Source organism: Eumetopias jubatus, unplaced genomic scaffold (genome assembly GCF_037043125.1).
Source record: "Eumetopias jubatus isolate StellerSeaLion01/CBP00866 unplaced genomic scaffold, mEumJub1_p1.0 scaffold_17, whole genome shotgun sequence".
Classification (NCBI taxonomy): Eukaryota; Metazoa; Chordata; class Mammalia; order Carnivora; family Otariidae; genus Eumetopias; species Eumetopias jubatus.
Window position 1 is genome coordinate 43,078,817 of NW_028274823.1, and position 15,070 is coordinate 43,093,886.

The 15,070-nt window shown below is 54.0% G+C and overlaps 1 protein-coding gene across 1 annotated transcript in view; it reads left to right on the plus strand.

The window, feature by feature from the left end:
* LOC148162161 (anthrax toxin receptor-like) overlaps window positions 1–15,070 on the plus strand; it is a 37,715-nt gene that overhangs the window by 18,595 nt on the left and 4,050 nt on the right. Inside the window, exons 6-16 of the mRNA XM_088019883.1 lie at window positions 292–371; window positions 448–516; window positions 849–929; window positions 1,024–1,084; window positions 6,776–6,874; window positions 8,137–8,206; window positions 8,766–8,856; window positions 10,457–10,636; window positions 11,874–11,912; window positions 12,948–13,031; window positions 13,951–14,028. Of these exons, the coding sequence (XP_087876009.1) occupies window positions 292–371; window positions 448–516; window positions 849–929; window positions 1,024–1,084; window positions 6,776–6,874; window positions 8,137–8,206; window positions 8,766–8,856; window positions 10,457–10,636; window positions 11,874–11,912; window positions 12,948–13,031; window positions 13,951–14,028 (932 nt within the window). The remainder of the gene's footprint in view (window positions 1–291; window positions 372–447; window positions 517–848; window positions 930–1,023; window positions 1,085–6,775; window positions 6,875–8,136; window positions 8,207–8,765; window positions 8,857–10,456; window positions 10,637–11,873; window positions 11,913–12,947; window positions 13,032–13,950; window positions 14,029–15,070) is intronic.

The window sequence follows — 15,070 nt, forward strand, 5'->3', positions numbered from 1 at the left end:
TTACCTTTCAGGGCAAACGTTGTACATCTGGTCATAGTGACAGTTCGGTAGGAAGAGCCAGAGCAGGGCTCAGGGCTGTCGTCTGTAATGTGGGTCCTGGCTAAGGCCCCTTCTCCCTCCAGGGCTGGGCTGCTAGCCCTCCAGGCACCCCTGATAGTGGATGCTCGGGTCGGGGTGCCTCCCCTCATGAGGAGGGAGTGTGGGGAGCAGTGCTGTGGTTCCAGCAGCCTGCAGAGAGTCAGTCACTCTGGGTGCCTTTACTGATCAGACCACTGCGTGCTTCTTCTGCAGAAAAAAAGACTCCCAGCATTATTTTCGCTCTGACCGATGGAACTCTGCTGCCACAGCCCTATGGAAAGACCAAGTCGGAAGTGAGTCCCGTCCACTGTTACCAGTATTTTGCTCCACATATTTGGTGATTTATACTCAACACTTTCATTCTCTTAGGCTGAAAAGGCTCAGAAACTGGGGGCAATTGTTTTCTGCATTGGTGTAAAAGACTATATGAAAAACCAGGTAATTCCGAACAGGTAACATGGTGCCAACCTGAAGCCTAAATGGGAAAAGCTTTCCCAGGGTTGCCTGAGATTGCTCCTCTAACCACCCCCACCCAGTGTCTGGACAGCAGATAGCCACTGCAGAAATGACACTTGTCAGTTGTGTAAAACCTGCCGCGGGAGGTGCAGGTGGAAGGGCTTTCCCTTCCCTAAGGGTGGGCTGCTGGCCAATGCCAAGGCCTGGACCTTGGAGTCCAACATGGCATGAGGGAAGAGACTGTCTCCTGGGATGGGGACTTCTGTGTCCTCAACCCTTGGCCATGGGCCCAAGGTACATCCTCTGTCTTGTAGCTGTTGGACATTGCAGACAGCCCAGATCACGTGTTTGGAGTGGACGATGGATTTAAGGGACTACGAAACATCATAGGAAAAGTGAGTGAGGGATGAAAGAAAGGGGATGGGGTGACTTCTCACCACAGCCGCCTGTTCCCTGTCGCTCACCTGCCCATCCCCCTCTCTATTCCAGCTCGTGGCTAAGTCTTGTATGGATATTACAAAAGTGGAGCCTTCCTCTTTCTGTGCGGGAGGTAAGAGCTGGAGTCACTGCTGTAAACACTGGGGTGTGTGTTGTACGCGCTGTGCGTGTGGTGTGTGCGGTGTGAGCATGGTGTGAGTTTCAGTGTGTCGTGTGTGCATGGGGTAGTGTAGAGAAATGTACACTGGGTATAGAAGTAAGTATATCTTTTTGTGAGGTGTGCATGCCAGGGATTGTGGGACAGGTATGTGTGTGATTCTGCTTTTTTTGTTTTTGACATAATAATATACATATGCTTCTCTACATAAGTTTAAGATGTTACCATGATTTCACATACGCATGTAGCAAAACGATTACCACAATAAGTTTAATGTGATAACTTTTTTAAACCTTAAAAGCAAAAGTTTAATATGTAACAAAAAAAATATATTTAAAAACCTTCAACAGAACACTGTAAAATGAAATCCGAGAACATATAAAAAGAACAGTACCTCGAGACTAATTAGCCCTACAATACAAGTGTGATTCAGTATTTAAAATATCAGTGTAACTTACCGCATCAGCAATGTGTAGAAGAGAAACATGATTATCTCCATGGATGACTAAAGCATTGGACACAGTTCAATGGCCAGCATCATACTAGGAACATAGCCAGACAAAAGGCGCCCATACAAATACAGCTGACATCAGAAGTAGACCTTGTCCTGCTTCTGGTTTAAAGCACCGAGCCGTGTGGCCAACCTGACAGCTTCATCTCTCTGATTATGCCCCCTGGACACACACAGGCCATGGTGTCACAACAGCATGTCAAACTGCAGGTGCAGATGTCAGTCATCGTGCCTCCCCCACGGCGGCCAGGCCGGGCTTACAGGTGCCTGCCACATACCCGCTGACAGCTTCACTCAGCATTTCCTGCTCTGACCTTTTCAGTTGTTGCCCTCTTGAGGAAGCTGCCACAATGTGACAGTCACTTGGAGGCCAAGCTCAAGGCAGGAACCTGGACCCCAAATGAAATAGAAAGACGCATTTCATCAGGCTGTCATTCGAAATAAATCAGTGGGTCAGGGAGCCTTGGGAAGCAGATAGGGGATGAGCATGAGACTGGGCCTTTTCAGCCTCTCGGGGTGCTCTCCAGGGTGAGGCAGAGGCCTCTGCTGGCCTTCCTGCCTCTCTGCCTAAGCTCCAGCCCATCCTCTGCTCAGTGCCCTCCAGCCCTGTCTTAGTGCGACTGAGTGTGTGTTCGGTGTTAGTGTGACTTGTGTGAGTGTCTGGTCCTTGCATGGTGAGTAAATCCCAGGGCCAGGGCACCTAGAAAAGCAGACAAGGGGTGAGCATGACACTCACAGCCCCTTCACCTCTGTGGCTCAGGCTGGCCTCTTCTGCACAGCCTCTGCCCGAGGGCCCGAGGGCACAGAGCAGGCCCCTGCCCGAACCCCAGCCTGGCCTGCGAGCATGAGGCCCCTAGCCCCCCACAGGGCTGGCCAGGTCTTCCCTCAGCTCTAAGGCTGGGGGGAGGGGGAGAAGGCACTGGACTTCCTGCAAGCCCCTCCCTTTCCAGGGTCCAGCCCTCCTCTCCTTTGAGGCCTCACTCCCAGGAGTCTCCCTCCTGCCCCTTCCCTGGTTCACTGGCCCCTCTGGATTCCCACAGCCCTTGGTCTGTCCCTCTCGTTAGTCACCTGTCACTTTGTATGCGCCATGACTTCGGCTTGGCTCTGTCACGGTTTATTTTTGTCATTCTGTTTGTTTGGGTTTTGTTTTTTTTTTTTTTTCTGCTGCTGCTTCTTTTTTTTTATATATTTTCCCAGCCTTTTGTGAAGGAAATTCTCAAACCTACAGCAAAGTGGAACAACCGTACAATGAATAGCCTTGTCTCTACTACCTGAATTTTGCAGTTAATATTTAGTATCTGACCATGGTTTTTATCGTTCATCTATCTAGGGCACTTGCTCTTGCTCTCTCCTTCTCTCTCCATCAATCCATCATATTTCTGTTACATTTCAAAGTAAATTATAGACATCTCAAGACCTTCATTCTGTATATGTTGACTAGGGACCAACTTTTGCTAAGAATTCTTTTCAGAAATACAGTCAACTTAAGTGTATTATTACACGAGTTCAGAAAAATGAACGCAACACATGTGTGACCTCAACCTCTCTGTAGACACAGAGCATTACAGCACCCTCTAAAATCTCCTCAATCCCTTGACAGACAAAAGTTGCCTCAGGGACCTGAACAAGGTTAATGTTCTGATTTTCTTTCCATAGCCTAGTTTGCTGTGCAAAAACATCTCTTAGTGGACTCAGGTGGTATGAACACTGTGTTTGGTTGATACACTAGGCTCGGTGGTTTGGAGATTCATCCCTCCTGTGTGTGTGCTAGGTGGACTTGGATTTTTGTATCAGGGAGGATGGCTGGAGGGGGCGCCTTGTCATTCTTTTTCCTGTCTGTGACTGGCCCAGAGAGAGTGTCTACGAGAAGCCCGACAGACAGGGCACATCCGTGGTGGCACATAGTAGCACCCAGGGCAAAGGAGGGCTTTCCTCAGAGATCCAGTGAGCAGGTCCTGCAGGGTGGCCAGGAGACTCACTGTGTGCAGAGGGCAGGGCAGGCTGTGTGGGGCAGGAGGACCCAAAGGGGGAAGGCAGGACCCACAGTGCAGTGCAGAGACACCTTTACCACCAGTTTAGGTAGCTGCTGTCCATCCACAATGATCAAGTTCCCCTTTCATCCCATCCTCTGTCTGCCAGAGATATCTACCACAGACAGTCCATCGTATATATATATACATAGCTATTTAACTATGTTTTTCAAGGATGTTTTACGTTAATGGGAGCATGCAGTCATAACGTTTTCCAACCATGAGCACATATTCCATTCTACACATGGAGGAAATTTCTTTCACTCGTCTCCCTGGTCAATATTCTGGTTGTTCCTAACATGTGGCTACAGCAGGCTGTGAGCACTGTGAGGCTCACTCTCTGTGAGCATGGGTCAGGATTCCCTGGGTCAATCCCAGAAGTAGAATTACAGCATGAAGAGGACACACAGGTGAAACGTTCATCAGTAGAGTCGAATTTCTCCCAAGGAGGCTGTGCCGAGCAGCAGGTGGTGTTCCCAGAGCCCGACCCTCCCTAGCGCGGTCACTTCCACTCATGTGCCCTTGTCGGTCTCATGGTCAGTGGGTGGCCCTTCCTCACTGCTGGCTTCCTCCTGGCCTTCTCGGGAAGCTGCCTGCCTTTCCAGCTCCTCTCTCTGGAGCCCTGGGAGACCTACTGTACAACTTCTCCTCCAGAAGGAAAGTTCTCCATCCAGAAGGACCGGTCTCTCTGCCGGGGGCTGCGGGTCCTCGTGCCGCCTGACTGCTGCAATGCAGTGGCCTCTCTGTAGGAAATGCAGCTCCCACAAGCTGCCATTAGTCTGTCCTTGGCTTCATTTCCTTCCTGTGCTTGTTACTGTTGGAGGAATTGGGTGAGGGGTGTTGGAGCAGAGGGAGCAGCTACCGGACAGAGCAAAATCCTTTAACTCCATGTCTCTTCTGCTCAAAAATCTGAAACCATCACCCTGCTTTCCACTTCCTGAGTCTTGCCAAAGTGACAGGACCCTCTGAGAGCGGCAGTGCCTGGGGACAGAGATGGCACTGCTACAGGGGTGGAGTGATGACTGAGGAGGGCCCCGAGGGCTGCGATGCACACCTCGTGGGAAGCAGGGCATCCAGGCAGGACAGTGTGCAAGATTCCCGAGGAGTGCAGGCCCTGTGAGGTCCCGGGCTGTCAGGCAGCCCTGCCCTCAGCAGCTGCCCTACATCCTGGGCAACAGGGGGATAGCTGCCCAGAATGAAGAGAAGAGCAGAGGGGGCAGAAGTGAGACCTGCCTTAGTCACATGAGGTCAGATCCTAGCCCTGTACCTGCCGGGGCTCTGAGGAAAGCCACCTGCCATCTCTTAGCCTCAGCTTCCCTCTGTGTAACTTAGGGAGTAATGCCTAGTGCACACATGTTGGGAGGTTAGGGAAAGTGTAGATCAGCCCATAGTATATGCTCAGTTAGTGGGGAGTGTCCTTTTGGATGAACACTGGTGTTACATGCCTTGGCCTGGCACAGATTTTTCCCACTTCAGTTTCCTTCTGCCCGTTTGCTAGTGGCAGGAAGACTCTACTCACTGTTTTTGCCTCCTCTGGAGCCTGATCTCCCCCACATGCAGCCAGCTGAATTTTCCCTTCTCTGCCTGTATCTAATAACAATGTGGGTTGAGTTTACAGTTCTGCCTTGCAAGGAAATACTTCTTTGCAATAAAATCCTAGAATGTAAATTGCAAATGACACTTCCGTGAGACTGAGGGGCAGCAGCTCTGCTCAGGGTGACCCTAGCTGCACTGGCAAAGGGTTCACAGGAGACAAGCACAAGTGCTCCTTCCAGGCCAATCTTGGAACTCTGTGTCATGGCGGGAAGGGTCCTTAGAGAGTGTGAGCAGTGAGCAGGCAGCCTGGCACAATCAAGTTCAAAGCATCATTGTGGCATTTGGCTACTGTGTGTTGGAGAGGACATGTCACTTAGAGACAACAAGCCAGCCCTGAGTGGGCCAATTCCATCAGGGGCTGTCAGGGGCCAGGCTGGTGCCATAGCAGGAGGGGTGAGTCAGGCCAAGCCAAGGATGATTGGCTGCAGGGGAGGGTGTACTGGAGTAAGGCAGGTGCTGGCCTGGGGTGCAGCCCCAATCTGAGCAAAGCAGTGGCCCATGGCCAACCAGTGGTTGACATGCAGAAATACAAACCCGCTAATGCCAGCTGTTCCTGTTTTCCAAGAAAGCTAGTGATCTGAATTACTAGGGAAAATGTGCAGGCTTTACAATGTTAATTCTCATTTTTGGAAAATACTTGAAAGCCTAAAAGCCCACATCCGCAGGCCAGCATCAGGCCATGGGTCTAGAATCTATTTTCTTCAAAGCAGAGCATTTACAGACACTGCCCTGATTAATGAGAGCTTCAGGGAGACTGGAAGAAGGAGGAATCAGGACAGCCTGGTCCCAGGTTCTGCTAGTGTGAAGAATTATACCTAGAGAGTAAATTGAGCTAGGGCAAACTGAACTTCAGGAAGGGGAATTAGCCCGGCTGAGACAGGAGGCAGTGGTGGAGGCTAATGACCTTGGGCTTGCAGCTGAAGACCTGCATGTTACCCTGGTGAACTCCCAGGGGGCCGGGCCCACAAGCTGCCCTCTTTGTAACCCCCGGTGTTTGCTTCAGAGGCCAAGAAGCACCAGGGGAGCCCCAGCAACTTGTTGAGGCTCTCAGACCTTAACCTGTCTCCACACTGATAGAGGAAGTGTTTGCTGAACCCCACGTGGATTGGTTGTAGTCCATGAAGCCTCAGGAGGAGGCAGGGTAAAAGCAATCAACTGACTTCCAGAACCACATTTAAGACAGGACTTCTCCTTCCCTGGGGGATTCTTCTCTACAGGGTCACAGAATCATAGGATATGTAGAGCAAGAGACGGGGGCCTTTAATGGGCTCCAAATGTCAGGAGTGGAGGTGAGAGGCCCCCCAAGACCCTAAGGCTCCACTGACACTCAAAGTGGACCCTTGGTGACACTGGGTGAGGATCTGGCCCAGGGAGATCACACATCTTGGTTTCGACATGTTTGCTTCCTCATAGGAATCCCTAAGAATTCCATTTTGGGGGTGACCTGCCATGGAAGACAGAGGTGCCCCAGCCCCGCCTCACATAGTTCTTTGAATGTTGCCTTTGCAGAAAACTACGAATTGAATGTTACTGGAACAGGCTTTAATAACGCAAGGAACAAAAACGAAGTTATCTGTAGATTCATCTTCAGCGAAAATAAATTCTTCGGTAAGTAGCCCCATTGGTGCCTCCAAGTGACAAACTCCCCACCTCAGGCTGCCTTCCCCTCAGCCAGCCAGGCCTTCAAAGCCCTTGCTGACATTGCACTGTGGACACTGTGAGGATAGATCCGTGTGGACAAGGGGAAGGAGGGAGCTGGCTGGGAAGTTGGGAAGTCATCAACCCCCAAAGCACCAGAGCCTCTTGGAGCAGGGCTTTACCCCTAACGGCTCTGGGTGCTGGGTCTGCCCCAGAGCTGCATTCCCCATCCCTTGGCTCAACACTCACTTGTCTTGAGCCACAAGGACCTGAATCCCCGGAGACTGCTGGTAGAAACGAGGCAGTCCTGGGGCTCTGAGTCTGGGCCAGGTGCGTTGGTATCTTCCTGGAAGGGTATGTGCACCTGGGATGGAGAGAGGGTGCCACCTGCCAGACCCAGGCCCTGGGATCCTGGCATAGGCACATGTCACATGTGTGACTTTCACCAAATGAGGATTCTGTTCTCGGCCTCTCTGTTCTCTACTGTAAAATGGGGCTAATATGATAGTTGAGCTAACTAAGCCATATTGCCTATGCAAGCCAATATTTGGGAAACACTCGGGCTCAGGTGTACCTCCATATGTCCGAGTGGCCTGAGGAAGCGCACGGATGGGCAGGCAGATGTGCCCTCAGTGCTGAGGTGGGTGTGATCCTCCCCAGAGCTCTGGGGGACAGGAGGACTTTCTGTGTCCTCCTCGGCGCTCCCAGTTAGCCCCCTGATGCCGTCATTTGACCTAATTATGTTCAGTGTATGTTCAGTGACATCTTCTTCCAGGGCCATCTGGTCAACCTAGAACTACCTCCAGCCAACGTATCACTGCAGGATGAATGTTTCAGTCCCCTAAGGGAAATGGTGTCTCTAAAGGTCAGGACAGGCCCCCCATTCCTAAGCATCTGCCCCTTCCCTTCCACTCTCTGTGCTTCTTGTTGCTTCTTGTTGTCTCAGCACTTCTCACTCTCTGCATTTATTTTGTTCTTTGTTAGTTAGTTCTTTGTCTGTCTCCCTCCAGTCCCCCAAATGTAAGGCCCTTGGGAGCTGGGACTCAGCCTGCCTTTTCCATTCCAACCAGATCATTGCTCAGGGCCTGGTGCGTGGTAAGGGCTCAGAGGAAGGTGGGCAAAGAGAAGCTGGTGTCTGCCAGAGTGTTAGCTCTCTTTGCCGAGGGCCGGCAGAAAGAGAGATGGATGGACGGACATGCCATTGGCAGCATTCTCTTGTGATTTTCCCTTAGATAAAAAAGCCGCCTCTGTGGAGGACACCACCATGATGTGCCCGGGAGAAACGATAGATAATCCAGATCAGTAAGTGCCCAGGTCAGGGGCCACATGTACAGTTTTGCCACTGTGAAGTATATAGAATGTGGGATGCCACCTCTACTGGGGAAGCACATTTCTCTCCCAGAAGGCTCAGGGCATTCTCTACACTTGACCTTGTTGGTGGTCACACGAGATGCTCACGGATCTGCTGTGGCAGGGTCTCTGCTGAGGAGGGAGGATCCTGGAGATGATGATTCCAGGAATGATACCTTTGCTCCAGACAGCTGTTGAGAGCTAAGCCAACGCAGTCCATAAACGGAGAGGAATCAGGTGACCCCAAGCCACCCCGCTGGAAACTTAGCCATGACCATGAGGGCATCTGAACTCACGTAAGGCTCCTCATGCCTGGTCAGCCTTCACTGCAGAGGTTGACCTCAAGTGCTTAGGGGAGCCCCCCGAACCCGTGCCATGTGCTCACCGGTGGCCCCAAGGTGTGACGAGCAAATCATTACAATGAGAGGAGCCATGGGCTGTGGTTTGAGCTGAGTGGAAGAACTGTGCCTATCTGGGCTGGTGGTCACTTTCCACAATTTCTGTGCTTTAGGGTGGTCTTCATTGAAGTTAGCCTGAATAATGGCATCAACTTCATCAGCAACGGTGCTAACATCACCAGCAAGAACTGTGTGAGTGCCAGGGTAAGGCTGCAGCCTCCCTCCTGGGTTGTCCACAGCATTTGCACTGAAGGAGTCACACCCAGGGAGGCAAGATGTGGGGGACAGGGTGCCGAGGGCCTGAGCAAGTGGCTCCTGCAGACAGGCAGCTGGGGCAGCTTCTCACAGCCAGCTTGGGGCCCTCAGCCCTTCATTGGCAAGCCGTCCCCACACTCAGGCTTCTGAGGTGCCCTGGGAGTGCTTCCACAAGATCCCCTGCGGTGCAGCCACCTGTCCAGACTCTGCAGAAGTTCTGCTCTCTGTGTGAACCAAGTGTCATTGGAGGCACATGAAAGGGGACAATTAGCTCTGAGCAGACTCCAGAAATGGTGCTGAGCCTGTGACACCTGCCTACCCACTCACCACCTCCCCTGGCCCACGTCTAGTGGTGGGGAGCTCGGGGCTCCATCCTGCATTCCAGCTGGGCAACTGGGAGAGGCTGGGGGGCTGTGTTCTAAGAGCCAGAGTCCAGGACCTCTGGGACACTGGGACACTCCAAATCCAGGTCCCAGACACAGGGCCTCTGGAGGGTGGGACCAGGTGTGTTTCCACTGTATGGATGCAGTTGCTGGTATAGCTGAACCCACACATGCCCATCACTGGCCCCGAGACCCAGCCCACATGAAGAACACCCACTGTCATTTTGCAGAGAGCATCAGCCTCCCCTCTGCCTCTGCTTCTTTCTCACGCTCCTCAGCTGTCCTCTCTGCTAACTCTTTCTGACCTCTGAAGGACCTTGCTCCCTGCAGTGGGTGGGGAAGCGGGCAGGGCTGTGGGGAGGGCCTGGGGCTCAACTCAGGGACAGGCAGCTCAACGACAGGTGGGAAAGAAGGTTCTGCTCCCAGGTGCCCCTTCCTCAGAGCTCTGTGTCACCTGGACACCTGGCACAGGGCAGCATGAGATGGGTGACAGTGAGCGTCAGGATGTGGAAGACAGCTGCCTGGGAGGAGGGAAAACTGCCTAATTGCCACCACCCTAGTGCCCAGTCCCAGCCTGGGAGGGTTCCAGCAGTGCTGACAGACAGTCCTCCGACTGTGTCTTCACCTATGCCCGGACATGCACTCCTGGATCAGCAGACTGATCTCACCCATTTGCCCACCAGGAGTCCTACCAACTGACAGCCCAGCCTCAGCAGACACATGTCAGAAAGACCTCAGAAGGAGCCACACCACTGTGGGCCCTGAGCCTCCCTCCCCCTTCAGCTGCTTTGTCTCCTGGACACAGATCCTCACCCCACTCCCTCCCCTGCCTCTGGGAAAACAGACCACTTCGCTTAGGGCAGGGCTATGCAGCGTGTCAGCTGAGGCATGCAGTGAGGACTGGCTTTGTGCCACCACGGAGATTCCACTCCCTTGTCGGGGCTCTGGGACAGAGCTTCTGAGCAGGGCTAGTGGTGCGCTGGGCTCCACAGTGGCTCTCTGGTTACTGTCCCTGTCCCCCAGCCCCTCAGTGCTCCCTGGAGGTGGGGAAATCTGAGGTCCATGGGAGCAGGGAGATGGGGAGGCCTCGTGTGGGGTACTAGGGTGTCCTCCCAGTGAGAGGTCATGCATGCCCACCCCAGCTCTGACACGTGTGCTTTCTGTAGAATGTGCCAGAAGAGACTCCAGTTCCCGTTCCAGCTGTTTCTCCACCAACCGAGCCTCCCCCACCACCTAGCAAAACATATCTTCCAGATATCAATCCTCTCTGCTTGGCTTTGCTCCTCCCAGCCCTGTTCTTAATCCTGTCTACTATCTGGTGCATCTGGCGATGTTGCTCCAGAAGGGTAAGTAACATCTTGAACATAGTCCCATTTCCTGCGACCATGCCAACAACTTGAGGGACTCAGCCTCCCAGCCTCACCCCATGATTCTGCCTGTGGGCAGGTTCCCATCAGCAACCAGGTCTTTGCATGAGCAAACAGAAGCACAGCCTGCCTTGTATTCCCCGGGCAGATTCAGCCTGTGTCTGAGGGACCGCCTGTCTCACACGTGTCTCTGGAGGTGACCTAAGAGCTGCCCTGGCCGCTGGGGAGAAGCCACCAGGCTGCCAGGCTTCTGGAAGGCTCAAGGAGACCAAGCACCAGAAGAGACCTCTGGTGCTGAGGGGAGAAGGAGGGCCCTGCAAGAGGCACTGAGGGCTCCAAGGGGGAATCCTGGTGGCTGGGAGGATCCCTGACCTCTGGGGCAGCTGAGCCTTGGACACCAACAAGGATCTCTGCCCTCGTCCAGTGGGTCCGGCCTTCCTTCCTCAGCCATTACTCAGGGCCAGGGCATGCTGGGCCCCATGCTGGCCACAGAGGGACAGGAATGGAGCTGCCACCAGCCTTGCCCTCAGGAGCTCACAGTCTGGTGTCTGGTCTGGATTGGTACCTGGGGGTGGAGGGTAAATGTCACCTTCATAGGGTGTGGCAAGGAGAACCCTAGCAAAGGACAGACACTGGCCCCGGGGGAGGCAGGAGGGCAGATGTACTGGCTGCTGGGTTTGCAAGGGCCCAGGCCAGAGCTGGTGAAGGAAGAGGAGATGGCAGAGGTAGGAAAGGACAGAGCAAAGCTGCAGGACACAAGCAGGTCCCATTGCTGCGGAGGGGGAGCTATGAGGACAGAAAGTGGGGGTGGGCGCTGCCGTCGCACAGGAGGGGCCAGAGAGGGCTAGGGGCACTTGGGAGGTAAGGGGTAGGAGGAAGGGAAGTGGGGCGAGTGCTTCTGTCTTCGTGGGCTGGAAGGGCTGCTCATGAACACTACCAGCTGGGGTGCCTCTACCAGGGACCATGCAGCCTAGTCCGGCTGTCTCCCAGTGCACCCTCCAGGGACGTCCGATCCCCTTTGATAACCCAGGAGCCTGAGGCTCAGGGCAGTGCAGCTGGTTGGCCAGAGACCCATGGGCAGTGGGGCTGGTAGACTGACACCCAAAGCCCACGTTCTGTCCAGCTGCTGCTGAGTAGGGTCCCCTCCTGTCTGCATGGTGGAGCCTGCAACCTCCATGCCACTCTAGCCCGTGTTCATGTCTCTTTAACATTCTAGACTGTCAAGGAGCCACCACCAGTGCACATAATAGAAAGGGTAAGTCATGATTTTGGTCCTGATGCGGTCAGCATGCCCGATGCCCACACTGAACTTCACACAAAAGGGCCCCTGTTGCCTACAGGATATTTGTACTCCCAGCCCCAGAACCTCCCAACTAGCTGGGCAGAAAGAAGAGGGTAACCGAGGGACAGGGAGGGGCCTCGGGAGGACTTGGGACCCAAACACCCTTCCCAAGTATGCAGCTCTGCTGATCCAGGGCCTTTGCCACCAAATTAGCAACTCGAGGTAGCCTGTTTCAGCAAGCGCTCTGATCCTTATTAAAATATAGGGACTTTGGGTCAATTTCCAAAGGAATGTTTGAGAGACTCAGGTGAACTTTTAGAAAAGGAGCCTTAGATTTCAAAATTTGGTCCACTGCCCAGGCTCTGATGTATGTTGGGCTGCATATCATTGCTCTCCATCCCTGTCCCCTGGCAGGACCAGGGGCTTGGCTGGAGTTGGGGATGTTGGAGGGTGTCTTAACTGGCATTGAGCTGTGAGGCAGACCCAGCCCAAGTGAGCACAGAGAGCCAAGGTCAGGGGAGCAGGCTGTGGATCCCCCAGGGTGGGGGCCCAAGCCAAGCCCCAGAAGAAGGAGTTATAGTGGGGACACAGTGTCCTGAACAGGGGTACCTGAGCCTGAGGGCTGGTAGGAAGCAGGCCTCACTGCCCGGGGCTGTGCAGGGACTAGGTGCAGTGCGGCCTGCTGAGAATGGATCTGCCAGAGTCAGGTGAGTGCAGCCCTATCCCCGGCAAATGCTCCCAACGCAGACAGCCCTCCTGTGCACTGCACAGCCCCATGACCGGGCTTCTCCATTAAGGGCCAGTAAAGCCATTTCTGCAAACCAAAGGAGTTTGCTTGTTTTCACATGGAGAACCCTGTCATGATGCAGGGTGCTCCTCATTTGTCCTTGAAAACTCCCTTGTGTCTTTTTGAGTGGCCAGTGCTTGACGGGTGCTGGAGCAATAGATGTCATGTGTCTGCACCAAGGAGCTGCCAGACGAAGGAGCAAATTTGCTTTCTCTTCCTAGGAGCCGGTGAGGAAATGCATACAGCCGTGCCCAACAATGATTGTCCCCTGTGGGTGCCAAGATGGCGGGATAAGACGGATAGAGGTGAGAGGCACATTGGGGAGGGTGCTGTGGCCTCCAGGCTGGGCTGAGGAAGAAAAGGGAGCAGCCCGTTCGTGGACCCTATGAACCGTGGCATTCGGGGAGATGATGTTTATGGAAGGCGACATTGATCCCTTGGCACTAGAGAAAAAGCAGAGGGCATCCTGATCCCCGGGCCCAGGAGAGAGCAAAAAGTGAGGGCGCCTGCCACCACCACCACCACGCGGGGCCCAGCACTAGGGTCTCCCCCTTGGCACAGGCCCAGGTTTGCAGAAGCTGGTGTCTGGCTATAGTCCCAGGCTCTCTCAGAGCTGGTCAGCAGCTCCAGCAATGGCTTCAGTCTCACCCGCCAGCAGGTGGATGAGGAAACACAAGCTCAATCATAAACAGGCTCCTGTGGGTCAGAAACAACATTTTCTACAGGAAAATTCTGAGCAAGGTTTGTTCACTATTAAAAGTATCCAGAAACGCCGGTGGCTCCTACGAGCCTTGTATGAGTCCGCTCAGCAGAGTGAGGGACTGAGCTAACTCCATTGTCCTTGGGGCCCAGTGACATGGAGGGACCAGGGCCTCATGGAGGAGGAGGCCAGAAGGAAATGTCCTTACCCCAGGATGCGCTAGGCCCCACCCAGGGAGGGAGCTCCCAACCCTGCAGGGGTGGGTGTGAGGACAGGGATGAGGAGGCCCCAGGCAGCACATCGAGAGGAAGACATGTTCCAGATTCCAAAGCAATCTGCAGTGACACTCCTGCCCTCAAACCACAAGGCCACCAGGCCCCTGCCCCAGTTAGAGGCTGCAGTGCTACCTCAGTGTGTTCCTGGGGACACAGCCCTCTGGGACCATCTCAAGCCAGAGAGGACTCTACCCCTCTCGAGGTGACCTCCATGCCTAGAGCTTCCTCACAGCCACTTCTGCTTTTCAGGGCAAACTGGATACCCTGTGTGACTTTGTTCAAACCTGCAACCAGGTGCCATTGATGTGGTGTCAGCCTAGGAACAAGGTAAGCAGGGGCACAGGGATGCTCCCCATGGGGAAGGAGGCCGTTGCTCTTTGCCCTTGACAGTTGCACTCAGGGACTGTGGGTCAGAGATTGTGTCTGGGAATCTGCCAGGGAGGATGCCAAGACATGGAGACATGGTGCTCATGAGCCTCCCAGGCTGACTCTGGGCATGATGCCTGCATTTTCATGCATGTCCTCTCCAGAATAAACGGAAACTTTCTTATGACCCAGGGCCTCCAAACTTAAGTCAAAGAAGCTGTAGAGGGAGGCCAGCCGGAGAGTTCTCCTGGCCCCTATCCATCCTCCCTCCCTATTGAGCGCCCCTGCCGTGGGTCTGCTGGCTGCCCCCATCCACTGAGACTCTCCTAGGTGGACTTATGCATTGTGGGGCACTGAGAGCTGCCTACAGCTCTGCCAGGCTCCTGCCATGCTGGCTCTGGAGTTGGCCCAGTCCTCTCTGGAGCCAGGAGGGGCCCTGTTTATGTGCCAATGGCAAATAACCATCCAAGAGGTCAGGAAAGGAATGGAGGCCACCCGGAGAGCAAGTTCGGCACCCAGGGCTGTCTGAAGTCAATCCGCTCATCCTGAGCAGAGCTGGGAGCCCATAACTAGGCCCTGTGGGAGGGGGCTCCCTTCCAACTCCTCTGTCCCCTCCCATCTGACTTTGTCCCTCCATCCATCCTCCTGGAGTCCCGAGTGTTGGTGGGCCCCCAGGACTGTGGTAGGTGCAGGGTTCTGGCACCTTCTCTTTAAGCCTTCAGTGCACTGGTCCCAGGCCTTAATCAACCAGGAACCAAAGGGTCTGAGTGTCACTGGGACCTGCGTCTCTGCACACCAACTCAGTCCCAAGTCCAGTCCTGAGTGTGCAGCCCCAGACCCCCAGCCTAGGCTGCTTGGGGTCGGTAATGGGCGTGGCCTGGTGCTTCCATGTAGGAAAGCAGATCCTTTAAATGTTTGTAAAATGCCTGAGACTCTGTTCACCCCCTCCCCCCACCTTTAAATCCCCAGAGGACTTTTTCTAAAAATGTTGACTTCTAGACCA